A 20,604-nucleotide genomic window follows, 5' to 3' on the forward strand; every position below is an offset into this window, starting at 1 on the left:
ATATATTTCAGAAAATGTGCATTAATAATGAATTTTATTTTTCTTGAAATAATTTTATATTGAAATTGCAAAACAGAAATCTGACCATACATGCTCATATACATATTATATTACTGTCAACATACACATTTTCCAGGATGAGGATGGGCTGCAAAATGGAGAGACTTAAATTATAAAGATGTATGAAGTGTAAACTAATATGTTCTGACATTTCTCACAATATCTCCTCTCTTGATAAACTCAGCAGAGACACTGTGCTGCCTCCAAGAAGGTGAGAGACATGCATATTTACACAATACACACTCCCTAATAAATTTTTAAATTTTAATATACAAGACGTCAAACAGAATATGCTGAATTTTACCTGCAAAGGCTTTGTAATCCACCAAGTCAAACATTACAATAGCTACTGCTGACCAGGTAACAATCAGAGCAACAACAAGAAGCCATGCTGCTGGTGAGCTGAATGTTGTCACGAGGTCTTCTGTAACCGATTTCTTGCCCACTTTCATGGATGAGGAGGGAACGGATCCGTTCTTACCATTTATTATTGTTGTGGTTGTAGACATACGTCCTAGGTAAATGGGGAAAGCAGAGGAAACAGAATGTAAGACTTGGAGCTTAAAAATCAAGAATATGAGTGTCATTTTGAAATTGCGCTCTAATCAGAATACTTAAAATAAATATAAATATTGCATTATTAAAGACAGGCTCTTGTGCTTTCTGGAAGGATTTTTTTCCTGAACTGGGGCCACTTTCAGCAACGTTAATTTGGGAGCAACCATGGTGAAATAGCCACGACCAGCCTTTTTGATTATAATATGACATTTTTTAGTCTGCCATGAATAGCTACAGACCTAAGAGAGTGATTGATGAAAGCATAAAATATTATTACTCTCCAAAGGACAGTCTTGTTACAGGCTGTAGGCCAGATTCTCAGGTGATGTGATTAAGTGTACTTCCATCGACTGTAATGGAGCTAATGTGTCTATGCCGCTCGAGGTTTGGCTGGAGTTCTGCTGTCAAGGACACCTATCAATGGCAATAGGAACGTATATACTCCATTTCATCTAACAGAAACACAATTGATTTACATGTCCAGTACTGTTACAAGTTGGGAAGAGGCTTGTAGCTGATTTTTAAATACCTTTCTTTGTGGCATTTTTCACTTAATGAAATAATCTCCTAAAAAACAAGAGTTACAGTGCCAGAGCAGACTTAATTCCAGAAAGCATAGGTCTGGTACTAGGAAACTGGTACAAAGGTGAGTTGTACATTAGCTGAGTAAACAGTAGACACACATTAACTGTTTAATGGACAGTTAACAGTAGTGACTTAACCTACTTCTTCCTGGGGTATTAAGAAATGTTAATTCTGGACATAAACCAAAACTATGGTAACTGAAACCTGATCACATTGGAAAGTTCTCAAATTACTCTTCTTTGCAAAAGAAAGTGATAACCTAAACAATCGTGGTTGGTATTTGTTTTGCAGTATATACAATAACAAGAGTCAAAATATTCATAACTCCACAGTCAAAACCAGTAGAAGAGCACAGTACCTCCACTTAGTTTACAATACTTGCTTGTATGCTACCGTAAAAATATTCAAAGACATGTTACATATGTTCCTGGTCTGGTTGATGATACCAACTCTCCTAAATTAACGTCAGTGATTTCAGGGACCCTTGCTCACTCAGAGGTCTGAAATTTCAAGGAATCAGGTGATGCCTGGTTTGCTCATACCTTTGCTTCTCACCCTGAGATCACCTATGTTCTGTCACAACTGATACCATCTATAAAGCTGATAATTTTCTAGGATGACAGAGGCAAAGAAAGTGGCAGAGCTGATCTATACAAAGATAAACAGATCTAGTTTCACTTTTCACATAGAAAATGGTAAATATGCATTTGGAAACTATCACTAGAACTAAGGTACAAGGCTGTTGAAGACTTTCAGATATTTCCCATCACAATATGTATGTAGCCTCTATTTGAGAATCACTGTATTGATATTCTTAAAGAAATAAGTGAAGAAATTATTAGATCCTTGATATTACCCATAGGCACATATGTTTATCCCTAAAAAAAAAAAAAAAAAAAAAAAAAAATAAAATAAAAAGAGATGGTATAACTAAACTTCCAACCCTTCTACTAAAGAATAATGGTTTTGTTCCTTTTTCTGCAGAAAGTGAGAACAATACTCTAAAGTGATACTGAAATGACCTTTATGGATCTCACATATATCTGCAGAACTGGACAATTTTGGTATTAGAGGTTCCCTAACTCTTAATCTGTCATATTGGTAGAGTGTTCTACTCTTCTACATTTCTTCTGTTTATTATGTAGTGCATTGCATTTACGTGTACTTCCCTTAGCTCTACCTTTTAAGCTTGGTTCTGCACAAGCATCCCGACACTGATCAGTGCCTCGCTTCAAGCCCCGGAAAGCTGTTCTGCTACACAGCAGTGTTGTGTAAGCAGAACAAGATTGGCATATTACATGTTTTTTGTTGCTTATTTGAAATTTAGTCTTATTTATAGAATGTTTATTCTGCTTATGAATAATGTCTATCTACTAGGATAGGATTTATACACTTTTTTTTTTTTTTTAATATTATAAAGCCATCACTGCTTCCTTTTCTCCAAACATAAATTTTAGATCAAACATTTCACAGTAGGAAGAAAAATCTGCCAAGTGACAACTAGCAATAAACATCAGCATCCTAAAGTCAAATTCAAAATCAATAACATTTTGTTATCCTACTGCATACAAAATGCAAGTAATTGGTGCATGCAACAGGTCATAAATGACACATTATGCATTTTTTTCCCTTGGGGATATCAGTCAGAGTTTATGATGTGTAAGAGAGAAAGGAAAGGTACTGTCTCATCTTGACAAATCTGATTAGTACCACAGCATATCTCCAAGGACATACTAATGACAGATATTTGCACAGTTATAATACAAGCAATTAAAACTCTATGTGTGTATATAGATATAGGTTTATACGTATAATTACCATTCAAAGGATCATTCCTCTAGGTCTTTTGCTATATAAAAAGAGTTTCTTCCTATTTACTATACATAACTTTTCAAATTCAGAGTGCTATGTGCCGCCTTTGGTGAAAGAAATAGTTTCCCACAATTTATCAATCTGAGCAATGCTGCAGAGATGAAGTTCAAGTTTGCTAGAAGGTTATCTATTGCATGCTTTTGGCTACTGATGTAGCCACGTGAGATTTCCCCTTAAAAACTCAGGATGTTATACAATAAAATCACCACTTTTACATTCACACATTGAAGTGGGAGTGAACAGCTATTGACTCAAATCTGACTGGAAGTCAAGCTAAGAAAAATGCTGTTATACTGCTAGATTTTCCTGATGAGGGTGCTTACAGTATGATTCAGGTACCTAAGAAAGGTCTCTGGTGTTGTTATAGATGTCTTATGATATCAAAGATATCCTCACAGGAGTGGCAGGCATCATCTACAAGACAGTGACTTCTGAACTGCCTGGAAGAATCCAGACAGGGTGTCCTAACCGCTGAACACAGAAAATCGATGTTTATGTCCCTAGATACTAATATAAACAAAATTGGCTGGAGGAGTTTATCTGAGGACTCCTGAGAAAGACATTGTTTGCTGCTACATATTCTCAGGTAGGCTGGATTGTATATCGATACCATCGGAATTTCACGACTCCAAAAGAAGAGGCAATAACACCAAGGTGATTGCCCTCCCTCCTACAACTATTCTCTTATTGCAGTACCCATGGTGCTACCCTGGTGCTTTTCTCTGCCTCTTCCTTGCTTTGCCATGCTGAGGTGTTGTGTGCATTTTTGTCCATCTCCTACCGGTTCTAACCTCCTCCCCAAACCTGCAGTGATGCCATTTATGCTGCTGGACTGGTAGAGAAGGAGGGGACCTACACATGGGCAATGTTTCCGTCAGACCAGCCAGCAGCAATTCTCCTTTTTCTCAGAAAAGTGCCAAAGTTAAGCGGAGCTCCTGCCCAAGAGGTCAGTGGGGCTTCAGGTGCCCGGTGGGGGGATGAGAAAGACAGGCATTTTTGTTGCTTTGAAATCACCTGATGGAGCCTACTGAGTTTTACTTTTACAACTGGCAGGGATCATTCAGCAACAGGTCAAAATCAGATCCCTGAACTTCTCCAGTCATCCTTGCCACCTCCCATATAATACACATTTTCTGTCCCAAGGCAAATTTCACTGTCTGTATTACAGCCCACCAGAATCCGGGTCAGTTTACTTTCGATGAAGTCTGCAGTGGATCAGGAGATTCATGAGCAGATCAGTTGTCCCTGCTTTGGGGGAGGCAACATCTGTCACAGGAGTGGAGGGTGCAGTTGAAGGCTGTTACAATTTCAGCCATCCAATTTTAATCCCCCACCACATATCTGCTAGAGCCTCCTGGCACTTTGGGTTGTGATTGCTATTGATTTTCAATGAGGATGGGAACTTTAAAAAGTTATATATACATTTCTATAAAAAGATTACTCCGGGGATATATACCTCTGACTCCACAGCACAATTTTTCATGCACACAGAAGTTCACAGACCCCATCAGGTCACAAATGTCACCTTTACATCAACAGATTGATTTCCTAAATTCCAAACAGCTAAAACTCTGAGATTCTTACTATTCCTCTGGTTTCAGAATTGTCACTTAAGATACAATCTGAAGACCCATAAGGTCTTGTAAGTATAAATAAACCTTGACAATTGGTGACAACTTTGAGGAGAACACCGTGCGACTTTCAGAGTCCAGAGTGAGCTTGTAGTCCTGGCAGCTTAGATACAATACCCTTTATATTTGTGAGCTAAGCTCTCCTTAAGGCATAATAAGCATAGGAGTCCACGGTTAAGGATGGGCACTTGATTTTACAGTTCAGCTGCTATACCTTCCAGTACCCCAGAAGAAAAACAAAACAAAACAAAAAAAACAAACTGAAACGAAAAAATATCCCTACTCCATTCAGACTCATTCAAATGTAAAATAGCAATTTTCTGTATCTATGTTATTTCATAGTTATTTTATGTATAACAGTCCTTGTTCTGCCAAGCGCACCAAAAAAAAAAAAAAATCAAGTAAAATATTTAATGTGCAGTGCCTTTTTAAGGCTGAGCATATTAACAGCGGAGGGCTAGTCACGCTACTGAAAAAAAGAGGTTGTTCCCTTTTAAATAATAATATTGTTGCTAGGGCAATTCAGTTGGGATGTGAGAAGCCTCAGTGCAGTCTGCTCTAAATGAAAGAGCTGGTAGATTTTGACTTGTCTATTCCACTCCCCAGATGAACACTCCAATAAATAGGCTATAGAGTATTCTGGATTCAGGTCATTAATGGCTCCTGTTCGACCTATTCCACTTCACTTGGAATATTTAAATACTAATTAAGGGAGCAGAAAAGAGAAAGAATGACTGTATAAATTGACACTGTACGTTAAGCACCGGCTCGAGCCTTGGGCTTTAACCCGGTGACCTTATCAATCCGCCACCGTTGCGACCAGGCAGGCAGAGTCTCAGCCTGTGGTAAGGAGGGTACCACAGGGAGGAGAGGACAAGGGATTAGAACCCTTCACTGAAGGACTGGGCGATGGATATATGATAATCTGCTGCATTTTTTCAGGCCCAACACACCAACCCTTAGTGATTCCACAGACCTCTGCAGCTCTCACAGTAATCACTCTTTTCCCATGCAGAGAAAGGGCTTTCTACCACGAGAAAAGACTGTACCTACGCCCGTCGTACTGGTGCCTGACTGTGGCATCCTCCTCTCTGCGTCTCTGTGCTATGGTTCCTGCACCCTTGGCTTATACGAATGCGAAGGAAAAGACAGAACTTCTGCTGTGGTTAACAGTTAGTAGCTTGCAATAAAATATCAGTATCAATATTCTTTCCTGAAGCGGTCTAATGACTTTTGTCCAGAAAGCTTTTGCCTTGTCATAAGCATGTAGCCAATTTCCCAGCACTTCCATGGGCACAGGGGGTTGAAAACTCTTCACTGGACTCGGGTGTTTTGCTTCCTTCATACATTTATGGGGGAACAAAATGCTGAGCAGGAAGAAGAACCCACTCGGAACCCACTGGACGCACTTGGACAGAGAACCTCCATCATCTTATTTGGCCAAGAGATGCAGATACTGGGTGACGAGTAACAGGGCGTAGAACAGCTCAGAGGAGGAAAAGCAAGAGGAGTGCAGCTGGGCAAAACCTTTGGCTCTCCTCCAAATGCTGCTAAAGCGTGTGACTACAGTGGATTTAAAACCACTTACTAGGGAGGATCTGTAGTCCTGGTAAACTTCAGTAGGTTAGGAACCTAGTTAAATCCACTAATATGGATCATGTTTTCTGTTGGACATACATAGTAATATAAAGGCAACGTTCTTCCTGCTGCTGATAGAGGGGCAGAGGGAAACGGGGAAAAACAACTTAAACAGGCAAGTTCAGATTATCGTTGAAAGCTCCTCTCTCTCTCCGTTATCTGCAATAGCCTCTGTGAGTAGGGCAGTGATCTACGGTTCAGCCCAGAAATGGGTGGCGGGCACCTAGTGTAGATCTTCTTTCTGAGTATGAAGGAGTTTCTGCAAGCTGTCAAGCAGAAATGTGACAATTTTAAGAAAAGCTAAGTTATTTAGAGCTGCAGCATAAATCTTCTCTTGAGACGGCTGACATTCAGCTATTTCTTTTCTTTTGTACCATATTACATCTCCGTGCGTAGGAATGAATGAATGCAACTGGAATAACTAAAAGGGAATAATGTATAAAAGGAGTTTCACAACTGATACCAGAATTTACAGACTTCTAAATTCATCGCACCGAGTACTGAAATGTTGCTCTACAGTTTATGTAATTAAAGTACAAAGACAAAAACCTCTCAACACATATCATGTATATATTGGCAAACTTCTCAAAATTAAAAGGTAGTCTTTCTGCAGACTAAAGACTTAGAAAGCTGTGACTGGGACTGTCTGTGAGGGAACATTTGCAGATTTATTGGTGACTGATAGTTATAAAAATGTAATATTCTTTATGAAATGTGGAAAATAGGGTTGGAGATTATCCAGCAGCCAATTCTACATGACAAAAGAAATAGGATAGAGATTATGGAATATGGAGAGGGTGGTGCATGAAAATTAACTGAACGATTGAATTCAGAAAAGGCATTTATAATTACATATGGTGCTGTGTACTTTTTTAATTTCCTTTTCTGTTATTATATCTGTATTGGTTTTATTTTTGATCAATAGAGAGCATCTGATAATTTAAGGAAGTAAATCGTATTAATCTTTTCCATTCATTCTCCAAGAAATTATGTACACCAATCTTTCAATCTCATCGATTTCATTAAGAAGTTTGTAGAATAAAAGATACATCCTATCAAGCCATTTCATTATCTAGTTCAAAGAAAATGTGTACTTCATGCAGTATCAGTAAATAATACCAATAACAGTACTACTACTAAATACTACGAGGTGAAAACTGAACATTATTGATGCTGTATTCTACAGCGTGATATATACTCTGGGATTATAATAATGACTGTTTCTTAGGATACTATGGTGGGTTGACCCTGGCGGGACACCAGGTGCCCACCAAAGCCGCTCTATCACTGCCCTCCTCAGCCGGACAGGAGAGAGAAAATAGAGCAAAGGGCTTTTGGGTCGAGATAAGGACAGGAGAGATCACTCACCAATTACTGTCATGGGCAAACCAGACTGGACTTGACGGAATTTTAGTTTAATTTATTGCCAATCAAATCAAAACAAGGATAATGAGAAATAAACCCAAATCTTACAAACACCCTCCCCCCACCCCTCCCTTCTTCCTGGGCTTAACTTTACTGCCAAATTCTCTACCTATCTCCACCTAGTGGCACAGGGGGATGGGGAATGGGGGTTGGGGTCAGTTCCTCAAACCTTGTCTCTGCCGCTCCTTCCTCCTCAGGGGGAGGAGGACTCCTCACTCATCCTCTGCTCCAGCTTGGGGTCCCTCCCGCAGGAGACAGTCCTCCACAAACTTTTCCGATGTGGCGTCTTCCCCGGGCTGCAGGTGGAGATCTGCTCCCCCGTGGAGCTCCCTGGGCTGCAGGGGCACAGCCTGCCTCACCAGGGTCTTCATCACCACGGGCTGCAGGGGAATCTCTGCTCCGGCGCCTGGAGCATCTCCTCCCCTCCTTCTGCACTCACCTGGGGGGGTCTCTCACATATTCTCACTCCTCTCCCAGCTGCGATTGTGCAGGTTTTTTCCCCCTTAAATCTGTTCTCCCAGAGGCACTACCACCATCGCTGATGGACTTGGCCTTGGCCAGCAGCAGGTCCGACTTGGAGCCCGCTGGTGTTGGCTCTGTCGGACATGGGGGAAGCTTCCAGCAGCTTCTCACAGAAGCCACCCCTGTAGTCCCCCTGCTACCAAAACCTTGCCACACAAACCCGATACAAATACAGTACACCACCATGTGCTATGTGGGAAAAACCCTAAAGAATCTCTGAAGAAAATAGTTTAACTAATACTAATTAGAAAACCTCCCTAAATCTATGAACAGAAAATTACTTTCCAGTGATGTATGACCAGATTATAACAGGGACTGGTGAACTGCATGAAAGGAAAAAGGGCTTCTGAATAGAAAGACATAATCTCTGACTCAGGAATTTCCTTTATTTCATATCACTGAGTGCTAAGCAAGTAGTCTGGCAGGGCAGGGGTTAAGCATTTAATGCCTGAACTTATACATTTTCCCTCAGCCATTGGCTGCTGCTATTGAAGACAAGAAAATGCACCAGCTGGACCAATCCTCTGACATGTTGGCTGTTCTCATGTTCTTGTTGACCTTATTTTCATCAAAAAATATCAAATAAATATCAAAGAAAAATCCATTTTTAACAATATTTTATTTCTCTTATTGCTTCTCCATTGCTCTTTATGTGCAATGCTACTTGTACAGAAGCAGGATCTTTTCACTTTAAGAACCTGCTGCTTACTTGCAGTCATAATTCTTCCGTTGTGATATTACAACCATTTCCATGTCAATCTATTGTGAGGATTACGATGATTCTAAATGGGACGGAGCAGCAAGAGAAAATAAACTTTTAAGAAACAAATCTACTATTTTTATGCAAATGCCCTTTATAATAAAAAGGAGAAATATAAAATGTATGGGAGGGTTTTTTTTCCACATGGAACAATATTTCAAAACCTGCTGTGAAGTGCTAGTGACTCTAAACAAAAGAAATATGGAAAACTCAGAAACTGAGCTCCAATGTTTTTAAATAAGTTTCTTACTATATTTTGCTCTTTCCTATATAATGCATCACTTTTTGCAATAATTATTCAGCTGAAGCACAGCACTTCATCATACTCCAAGAACACCAAATCAAAATATTTCCAAACCCCACATTTTCCATGTAGCTACAATTAATTGAAAGCATATATCTGATTTTGTTTTTTCTGAGGACAACTGCAAAGATTACTTGAAAGATACTTTTGTGTATATAAAAGATTGGTTCTATCTCATATAACAAGTTGGCATATGTGGTTAACTCCTTGCCGTGCAGATTCGAATGATGGATTTGGACCACTGCTGTACGCAAGGAGTCAGAATCCCCTGAGGGAAACCTGGACTTCACCCCCCCAGGAGCCCTCCTGATCGAGGGGAGAAATCCAAGCAACTAAGGATGGTTTGTCTAGAAAAGCTCAGAGCATGGAATGGGGTAGTAGGGAAGGAAGTCTTCTACAGTCGGGAAATTCAATTTGTTCTAACAACAGGTGTAACTTAGAAAATTTTGAAAAGGAATAAGGATATCTAACTGAGAAAGGTCTCTTTGTTCCAGACAGATTTCCAGTGCAGAGAAGAGTGGGAACAAAAATCCTACCAAACACTTCCCCTCGCCCCCAAAAAAGCCTTGATGAAAACCAAATAGGCAACATCTGCATTTTGAGGAATGCATCATTGGATCCTGTTGAAGAAATACTAATATTAGCTATTACTTCTTGTTCTGGAATAGGCCAAGGTATGAACTGTAGTATTAGACGAATTACGTATGAAGAAGAGGAATTCTCCCTATTTGTACAGATGTCTTGAAGCAATCTGAGAACTTCAGGGAGGTGAAGTGGAGACCAGTTTCGGTCAGACCACAAATACATTGTGTTTTAAAATATGATCAGCAGTAAAATAACTCTCTCTCAGCTGATATATTTCTAACCTTTGAATTCAAAGAGCCCATTTAGGTCAGCAGATGGCTGCAGGATTTAGGAGCCCACATCCCATTGAAACTTCATATGAGATGAGTCCTAAATCACTGGAAAAGTTGAACTTCTGTGATCGTGATCTGGAGCTGAATTTCTATCTTTCCTTACTTGTGTGAATTTCATAGTCTAGTAGACCATTGGTCAATAGTCCAAATTTCTCCAAAATTTCTCTCCTATACCTTTGGAAGGAAGTGTAAAAAATGCCTTCACATCATTCCAAAATTGCTTATAAAGAACATTATGCTGATACGACCTTTAACCTTCTGTCTCTGTGTGGTTGTTTCTTATGTGCGTATGTATTTCAAAGAGCTTTTAGATTATTCTGGTTATTCAGATACAACAGACGCAGAAGGGATTAGTGGTTAGTTAGTAGTTAAAAAATCTTCTGTGTTGTTGAGCCTGCTGAAATAGTCTTACATGACTGATTGTATTGCAAACCTCTCTGTAATAATTCATACCTGAAATGACTTTAGAAAGAAAAGTAAGGGAAGCCCTAAGGACCAGGTTTAAAAGTTAACAGGTTTTATTGGGAAATTTTATAGATCATTTTACTTACAGCTATATCACTTTGTGTAGTAATTTCTTGAGAACTTAGCAGACCACAGGGGTTAACAATAATCAACACAGAATAAATTACTTCTATAAAATCAAAACTGCAGGATGTACAGTTGATAAGAACAAGAAAAGTGTTGTTTACTGCAGTTTTCAAGCATGGCAAAAGGACATTGAGCTGCTCCCTTTCCAAAAGGCAGTAGACCTTCATGATCTGCAAGTTGGACGTTTAAATTTTTCTGTTTGAAAGACCTCTTCAGTTTGATACAGTTTTTACATTTTCTTTTAGACATGTTGAGATTTATTAAAAAAGCAAATGTTTCATTTCCAGCTTCTCAGTATGCAGATGAGATAAGAATGTAACTGAATTCTGAACACTTAATCCTAAACCACCAACAGCCTGTAAAATCCATTATTTGTTTGGTTCCACACCTGAATTTTTTTATTGATCGGTAGTAACACCTTCCCTTCTTTGGAAACAAATTGGTGCTCTAAAACAGTAAAAAGAAGTTTTAACTTCCTGTTTATCTTAGAAATCTGACATTTCAGAAAGAGATGCCAACGGGATATTTAGACATACTTGTGAGTTGATATAAACTGAGAGGTACATCTTATCTTTTAAAATGTCAAAATGAAGGTTGGAGGAAAACGGTTGCCATTTATCTTTAAATAGCATGAAACCTTCTGAAGCAAGAGGACTGTATGCATTCCCCTTGTTATTTGTTTTTGGAGACTCAAATCTACACATCCCTGAAACTTTCAGAGGGGATTAGAGAAAAACATTGACTATTTTTTTTTCAATATGGAAAATAAGAAAAAGAATCTATTCCCATCTGTAAAATAATGATAGTCGTAATAAATATTGAAAGTCACTAGGATAAATGGTAGGTTACAAATGCTTCTGTCTTCACTCTGGACAAGTGTATCAGTATAAAGAAATTCTGTAAAGACAATTCCGGATCTGTGCTTCCTCTGGTGGAACTACCGTTATCTCTCAAATAAGTGTATCTAGGAATGATTAATAAGATGATTTGCTTGATTTCATTTATTCCAAGCTAACCTGACAGTGGGGGAAGGACCAACTTTTTATGTCTTATTGGACTGATATCTACAGACTCTGAAAATGAAAGTAGTTCTAGCAATAATTCAATATACTCTCCACAACTTATGGTGCAAACAGTGTCTCACATCACAAGTCTGCCAAGTCTTCCATATGGAGCTGTCCAGTCATTACAACACTCAAATATGGAGATCACCACGTGCATAGTTTCAGTATATATATGCATAAGTCATAATGAAGAGACTTGGTCCAGCTGCCTTACAAGAGACAGAGGAAAAAAGGCATTTTTAGCCAACAAAAATACAGAAATTGCTATCCTAAGAGTTATGCAGTAAATATATATATATATATATTGAAAAGACTTGCTAAAAAAGTGGGGAGACAAAATTCCTCATCTGACAAAGGGGGAAAACTACAATAAGTGGCAAGTGACTCGCGGCAAGTCAGTCATCTATGTCAGTGATATATCTCATGTGTACCTGACAATTTACCCAGGAAACTATATTACAGGTTGTGCTGTCTGGGAGAGAGAAAACTGAAAGAGATCTACTGAAAACTTTCATGTGGCTTGCAAAATAGTATAACCAATTTAATGACAGACAGTAGTTAGCTATAGTCAACAGGAACAGAAGAACCAAGGTCTATCTTCTGTCAGGGAGTTATTTTCTAATAAATATGAGAGTACTCCATCTGTATACTCACGGAATAGCTAAAGGGAAGTCCACTACATAGGCACCTGAAATACTAGGGAAACAAGGTTTTCTGAAGCTTGCTTTGACACTTATGGGGCTATCAAAATATATGCCCCGAATGCTTTTTGATATACTATTTGTATTCAGTGTGTGCTCCCATAAGAAAAGAATTCTAGGAAGCAGTGGCAGTCATGATAGAAATGGTTCCTCTGAAGGTTTTGGGTAGTTTTTTCTTTTCTTCCTCTTTGGTCTGGAAGAATCCTTTGGAAAATATCCCTTTAGTTTTAGGGCACGAGAGGGCTCTTGAACTGACACCATGGAATAGAATTCAGTGCTTAGGTAAAAGTTAATGGTGTGTTTTATCATTTTCCTTTTGCAATACTGATTCCAAAAATAGTAATCTGAAGTTTAACCCTGATAGACTAAATTAATATTATCATTCATCTCTGATCTTTATTTGGAAATAGGCATGATCCCTACGGGCAGCTGAGACACATAGGATATGTCGTCACAGTGAGGACAGTTGATCTTTGCTGAGGGTACATATTCACAGTACCTCTGTCATCTAAAATGTGTTCCGAGATTCTCAAGAGCTGGGAAATCTTTACACTATCTTACAAAGGTTTCTTTAACAGAAGCTTATGCCAGACACTCACATTCTAGAAGAAAACTTTATTTCAAATGAGCATTAAGTAATCTGGAGAAAATGGGCTGGTTTTGAGACTATTGAGACCCCTGCTAAGGACCAAAATCTTTGACCAAGTAGGAAAAAGTCACTGTGCCCTCCCTTACTCACAGTCATTCCTGATCCAGCCACCATGACTTAGCCATGTCTCAATCCATTTTATTTAGGATTATACCCTGGCCAAGTTTCAGAATGTATGAAAAACTTGTCAATTCAAGTTTGATGAGAAGAGATCACTACATAGTATGCATGTAGAGGTACAGAGTCCTAGGTATCTTGTTTTCTTTTCTCTTTTCCTCCCTATGCAGGTATTTTTATAGCACCTCATTCACACACTGAAAAGAAGGAAAACCAAGAATATTTAGGATTCCTTGAAGGTTACCTGAGGAAAAAACAAAATCACTTCAGTAATCATATCTTTCTCTGCATCCTTCCTCTGTCAGGCCAAATCAATCAACACCTGTCAGTAGAACAAGGTCATGACCAGATTTTAGAAATTGTTAGCAATATCTGAGTTTTATCCACAAGTAAATTAACAATAAATGAGACTGTTAGTGAGTCTGTCTTGTACCCATACCTAAGCCCAGAGGACTTCTAATATTGCTAATTTTCACACTACCATATTCTGAACAAACGAACCCAGAAAAAGTTACTCAACAGCACGATGAATAACCTACAGATTGGTTTAGAACTCTTGCTTCCATGACCTGGAAGTCAGGCCCCAAACCCTCCTCATCTAAGAGGCTAGAGATGACCTACAATTTAAATCTTCCTACAACACCTCTTCAGATCTCCGCAGAGTAGATGAGATAAAATAATAAAGACTTCAGCTGACCACACAGATATGAGATTCAGAGTGGTCTCTAATTTATTCTAGTGATAAATGACAAGAAGTTGTCACCTGGCTATATTATTTAGCTCCAGAAATGGAGCTATTCTCTATAATATTTTCTAGAATTATCGCTTATTAGGCTGTGAGATATTGATGTGGCATATAAAATAAAACTTCAAATTACAGACAAGTCTGGATTAAAATCTGTGGACAAGTAAGCTCCATGCCTCTCCAGTACTACTTGTCTGAAGAAACTGTGGAATCCAAACTCAGCTATGACTTTTTCTGGCAAAAACAAGTGCGTGAAAAGCAACACTTTGATGTGTGCACTTAAAAAGGTTATTTGTTTTTTTTTCCAAACTATGAGTGAAGTTCCAATTTCTACATCAATTCTAACTTGAAATGTCATGTAAGTTGTACGATAGCCATGGAAATATGCATGGAAGATATCAAGAAGTGCAAGGTTATTAAAGTAAATATTTTTTTGTGGGTATGATATTAGTGTTATTATATGGGCAGGATATTTTCTTTGCTTAGTCTTTTTGGCGTATAATAACAGCATTATACAACTTTTGTGATTTACAGAGAAAGAATTGGCAGAGTTATCAGCTGATAGCTCAAGATTTTCCTGTTTCCTACAAAAGATGTTAACTTATTTGCTCACCTGACAGAGTAAATCCAAATCCCAAATGAATGCTTTTTTCAAGTATATATGCCACAACATTCTGCATTAATGGCTTCCACATAAAGCAATAATGACATAATTGTAAAGCAAATTTTTTTTTTTGCTAAGCACAAAATTGCCAACACTAGTACACAGAACAAGTTCCTAATGTGAATATATCTATTTTTTTAATATTAATTTGCTGAATCATAAAAGCAAAACTGGCTTTTCCCCTACCTCCTTGTCCATGTAAATATTTATCCATATAAAAGCTATAATACCCGAGGAGGATGTTTCTGGTATAGGATTCAGGCCTTAGAAAGGAAAAAAGAATTTTGATCCATGGATTAATTGTTAAGTGACTCGAAGAAGTGACATCTTAATCTTGAAACTGATTCATATGAAAAATTTACTTGTAGGCTAACAGTCCTTTAAACTTACTCAGTGACAGGTAAGATAAAAATCTTCTCTGAATTCAAAATTATCTAAAAGAAAAGTTAATTTATTTTTAATATCTATCTATATAGAGTATGTCTAAAAAAGCTCTTTATCCTGCTTACATTAAGCTTCTAAGCATATAACCCAAACCAGGAAGAACAAATTCATGATAAGCTTATGTGTTTGTAATATAAATGAAATAAAAATAATCTCTACTGAAAGACATATTTGTGAAATTATTTTAACAATATAAGAATCCAAATTCTAGAAAACAAATTCAAACTACACATGCTTGTGCAGAGCATAGAATGTTGTGACATTATCATTAATTTTAATTCACTCTCACGGCATTTTTCTAATCAGCACTAGCATAGAAATGGCACAGAAGTGTTGAAATATCTCTGAGTTGCCCTTTCTGGGCTCCTCTCTGCCCTGTGCATGGATGGGGCATCCATCTACTTATATTTTTGGAATGTGAATCTTTCTGAAGTTCATAGTCTCTCTTAATTCCTGTGTCTTCATCAAAATATTAGACACTGAGACAAAATAGGGTGCCGCCTTATCTAGCCATGGAAGGCTAATTAACATCTAAGTAGGCTTCAGCAGAGCAGTCCTCAAACCTCACTGATACATATTAGAACAGAAGAAAACCTTTCCACTTTTTTAATGGCATAATCAGTCCAAGAAGCATTCATAATGTTAAAGTCTTGCCTCAGTGCTGTTTAAAAGATTTTATTGGAGTTAAAAAAAAGCCTCCATCTCGAGATGACCCCTCCATGTTGTTATTCCTAACTGGAACAGAAAGTGAGCTACGGCAGGGAAAAATTTTGACCTGGTTGGAATGATAGTTCCCTTATTTCCTCCCATGGATTCTAAATCAAATAATCTTTAGCATCTGCTGTAACCACGCACAAAGTCATTGCAAAACCATTCAGCTCTCAATCCCAAGCTGTAACACCTCCCCACACTCTCTGTAATAGCAGATCCCTCTGGTAGGAGCTCCCGTATTCCTAACCCACAGTGACAGCAGGTGCTGCAAAGTTTCCACCCAGCTTGACCGCCTTGCGTGGACATCAGGCACTTGCAGGACCTCTGTGATGTCCCTGGCATCTTGCCCCGACCGTAGCACTTTTGTGCTTTCCTCCCCGCCTCTCACGGTGATAGGAAAGGAGAAGAACAAAGTTGCATACCTGTGCCTCAGGTTCAACCGTGATGCCCGAAAAGGGTATTTATGCATGTTTGTCCTGATTTCATACCACTCACTTTCATCCAACAGAAAAACTCTTTTGTTCCGTATCAATGAAATAGAGACAGCAGCTGAAAGGACATTTTTCAGCCTGGTATGGCTTTCCAAACTGCCTGGGCTGTGTTCACAAACCTTCTAGTGATGCTCAAACGTGTCCATATAAACACAATGTTTTCCTATTTACTAAACTTCATATAGTCTCAGGTCATATCCAAAATGTGCAGTTCTGGTCTGGGTATTTTTATACATCTTCAAATCTGGGTTTATTTGCCCCTAGTCTTCTCTCCTTGATCTTCCCTCCAGCTCACACTCTGATGTAAAGCCATAGTATTTTCATTTGAAATAAAGGAAGCGATGGAGCAATTAAGTGACAAGCGAAAGCCTTACTGGAAATCTGTTAGGACTGAACCCGGGTCTCCTGTCCTAACTTCTGGCTCATTGCTCCTCTACATTGTGTAAAGTTTAAAGCCAAATCACAGGCTGCTTTTGAGTGTAGTTGTTCATCTTCTTTGCCCATCTTTTCAAGCCATTTATACACATTCAGCATGTATATAAAGTTTCTTGAAATCTTTCCATCTTGGATTTTAAGAATAGCAAAGCTACTGCTACTTTCTCATTTAAGGAAACTTTCAAGCAATTCTCTGAAGTTTCTTTAATATTAATACAGCAGTCTCAACTCATAACTTTGTCAGTATAATGAAAAGAGATCGAGATGTCCTCTGCAGATGTAGATGTTGATAGTCCTTTCTAAATTTTTAAGAAAGCTTTCGAGAGCTACTTAATTATTCTGTATACATCTTTGCAAGATTTTGCCTGCTGTTATATTCTGGTCAAAGGCCTATTCATCATCTAACCTTTCTTTATTAATTTCCTTTTCTATTCTATCAATAGAGTGCAGCTTCAGCTGTAATTAGATAAGTGCTAATAAATAAAAAATGCATACTTTCACATTTATTGAAGATGAACATTTACATTACAGTCAATATCTCAGCCTTACAGCTTACATTGACTTCATTCTTATGGTCGCGTAACTGATAATCTTCCACTCACTAACACAATTCATCCCCCAAAAGGACAATACATTCAGAACGCTGTTGAAGTATTATGGTGGAAGACAAGAATAGATACAAAATGTATCTAAAATAATTGAATGACTAATAATGAAAAAGATTCACAGTATGAAATAGAAGTAGGCTATAAGACATTGTACCATACTTGCTATAACCTGTCTTGGCTTTTTATTTAAGGTAGTGCTTTATTTAAGCCTTAAGCCAGGTGCCACATAGGAAGTGTGAAAGAAACTGTAGTGGATGTTGTTCTTAAAGAACTCTACCTACATACTGCAGGGCATCCCGTGCGCTCCCCAGGACCTGCGCAGGCAGACTGCTTTTGACAGATAAAGTGCCTTTAGGGTTCTTCTACCATTAGGAACTGCAAAAAAAGGTTCGCACCACTTAGCCAGGCAAATAAGACCTATCAGTCTTATTTACAGCTGAGCCAGTTTCCAAGCCCAGATCAACAGTTCATGCCTGCTCATCCTGCTGATTAGGGCAGGAGTGGTATTGTCAGCTTTCAAGGGACATTCATGAGATACCTGCTGTGGGAGAGAGCTGGAACATTTTCCTTGTCCCTACGTGGGCAGGTGCAGGTTAGATTTTCTTCCCTCCATTGCCAGAAACGCTCAGACCTGGCAGACTTCAACCTGACAGAGTCCCTTGGGTATTCATTCCTCAGAGGGTGCTCTTCCCTAGCAAACTACTACACAAATGGGCTTGGAAGACCACTAGACATCAGGGGCTTGTTAAAGTCACCGTTCCTGTGATGAAGTGCTGAAAATGTTGATAGCAGATCTGCGAGTATAAGAAAGTGCAAGGTCTACTCGTCATGGAAAAATATTGTCAGGATTTGTATCATGCGCAGTGTAGTTCTGTCCCAGCTGATACTTAAATTCACATCACCCTTAGTCAGGAGCTACTTCTCTGCAGAGAGAAGTATAGATTAAGAAGAGTTAGGGTGCTGAAGCACTTGCAGATTCATATAGTGGAAGTTTGGGCAGGTAGCTTTTACACGGAATAAATTCAGATGATACCTTTGGAAGCGCACAAGCCATGAAAATGGTATTTGTACTAGAGATCCACAGAAAATTAATAGTCTGTGTGTTGGGAAGTTCACATTATTCATATGTATGTCCAAAAAGGTGTTCATGAAATGCTGGTTATAAAATCAATGAAGAATAAAATAATTTATGATTTCCTTATCTACCCACTTCATTGCCCTAGCATCTAAGCAAGTTGGAAACACAAAACAAAAGAAATGTTTCTGCAACCAAAAGTAAATCAGCAGCTTACTAACTGATAACAAAGGACTAAAAATACATGCTCTTTCACATAGAATGTGTGCTCTTCTTTTTCAGCTGATGAGACACTACTGTAATTTTAGGTTTATTCAAAACCATTGAAAATATTCTCTCCAATCACTGGGAGAATAAAAGGTAATATTTCTATATTTGTTGTAGCAGAAAAGTTTGATTCTTCCAATTAAAAGAAATAAAGGCATAAAAGAAGAGGAAAGATTGAAAGCAAACATAGATATGAAGTCCAGACTGTAGCTGAAAGCAAGAGAATCTTTTCGGAAACCAGATTCAGAGATATAGCAAATTTCATTTAGGCAACTTTCATGAAAGACCTAAGTAAGTGCATCTACTTTTTGAAGACTTAGGATTATTCAATTAGACAAAGTGAAGCAATTCTCAACAAAAAACTTAAAGATAACAAGGATTGCATTAGTAGTGATAGCAACTACAGTGATTTCAAAGGTATTGACTTGACATGTTCAATGAGTCCACAAATGTAAGAGTTTACAGTAAATGCAAAAAGTGGAATAAAACTAGGACTGAAATAGAGAAAAAAGTGGAATGATATCTTCAAGAATATGAAAGTAGAGAATGTATCCTGTAAAAGCATGAACACATTAACTGAGTTTTCATTCACGCTAACTTGAACCAGTGAATCTGTGGGAAGGTTGTTTTCACTTGTATGTTCCTTAGGGACGGCTGACAAAAGTAGTTTTAGTGAGGAAACTATTGAGACAACTACTATAATAAAATATACTTTCAAAAGTACGATGAAGTTTCTGAAGTTTACAATGTGATTCTGCAAAACCACAGACTTTAAGACAGGGTACAGTTCTTCATGAAGTGCACTAAGCCTGAAGATTTTAACACCTCCATTTGTCTGTCTGCAGAATACACAGAATATTCTATTTTAAAGTGCATTAATGTTGTATCTCATGTTTAATTTATATTTACTTAAATAAAGCACACTCTAAAAGAGAATACCTTTGGTATTGCTTAAATTCAAAGATGAGAACTGAGAGGAGAAAGATGAACATGATGTACAACCAGGACTTCACAGGCTTTTGTAAACACTCCGTTTTTTCGGCACACTTTACACATTTTTGTTTGTTTTGATACCTATTCTTGTGCAAATAAAAATATCTGTGATTTTTTAGTTGGTTGGGTGGGTGGGTTTTTTTCAGATTAGAGATTGATCGCCATACTATATAGTGAACTACAGGCTGGTCACCAGATATCTGAGAAAATGAGTAGTGCAGAGTGGGAAGAAGATCTAGGGAGTTTTCTAGGGACTTACTAATACAAGCTTTATTTCACCATTCCTTTCTAATTCTTAACACAAGGACCTAACATTAATTGTAACCGTTTGTTCTGTCCTGTGTGCCTACATGACCAGGAGTTCAGACTTCTGCACAATTTTTTGCAGACGTCCCACAGGATGAGAGGAAACGTCTCTCTTCCTACTTATTCACATAAACAGAAAAACAGGGAGAGGTGGAATTGGCTGAAAATGAGATTGCCGGGCTAGAAAACAGACACATAATAGCATTATAAGGTGGTTTTTGTTGCTAGTTAAATAGTTTCACCTGGAAAACAGCTGCCTCCTCCAGTGGGATATTGACACTGGAATTGCTCCAATGCAAACGATGTACATCTATTTTCAAGAGAAGTTGCAATCCGTATCTGTCTACCTGGGCATTTTGAGGGAAAGAAGGAACATCTGGAAGTTAAAATTGTGTTCACATTTGAGAAATGCCAAGAAAATGTAACGAGCTTAATGAAAGAATAAAAGGGAAAGTGGCTGAGTCTGCATAT

At 38.2% G+C, this 20,604-nt stretch overlaps 1 protein-coding gene across 1 annotated transcript in view; it reads right to left on the reverse strand.

Annotated features, from left to right (window-relative positions):
• TRDN (triadin) overlaps positions 1–20,604 on the reverse strand; it is a 236,153-nt gene that overhangs the window by 204,584 nt on the left and 10,965 nt on the right. The window contains exon 2 of the mRNA XM_049818154.1: positions 365–574. Within this exon, the coding sequence (XP_049674111.1) occupies positions 365–574 (210 nt within the window). The remainder of the gene's footprint in view (positions 1–364; positions 575–20,604) is intronic.

The sequence above is a fragment of the Accipiter gentilis genome, chromosome 15, assembly GCF_929443795.1.
Source record: "Accipiter gentilis chromosome 15, bAccGen1.1, whole genome shotgun sequence".
NCBI lineage: Eukaryota > Metazoa > Chordata > Aves > Accipitriformes > Accipitridae > Astur > Astur gentilis.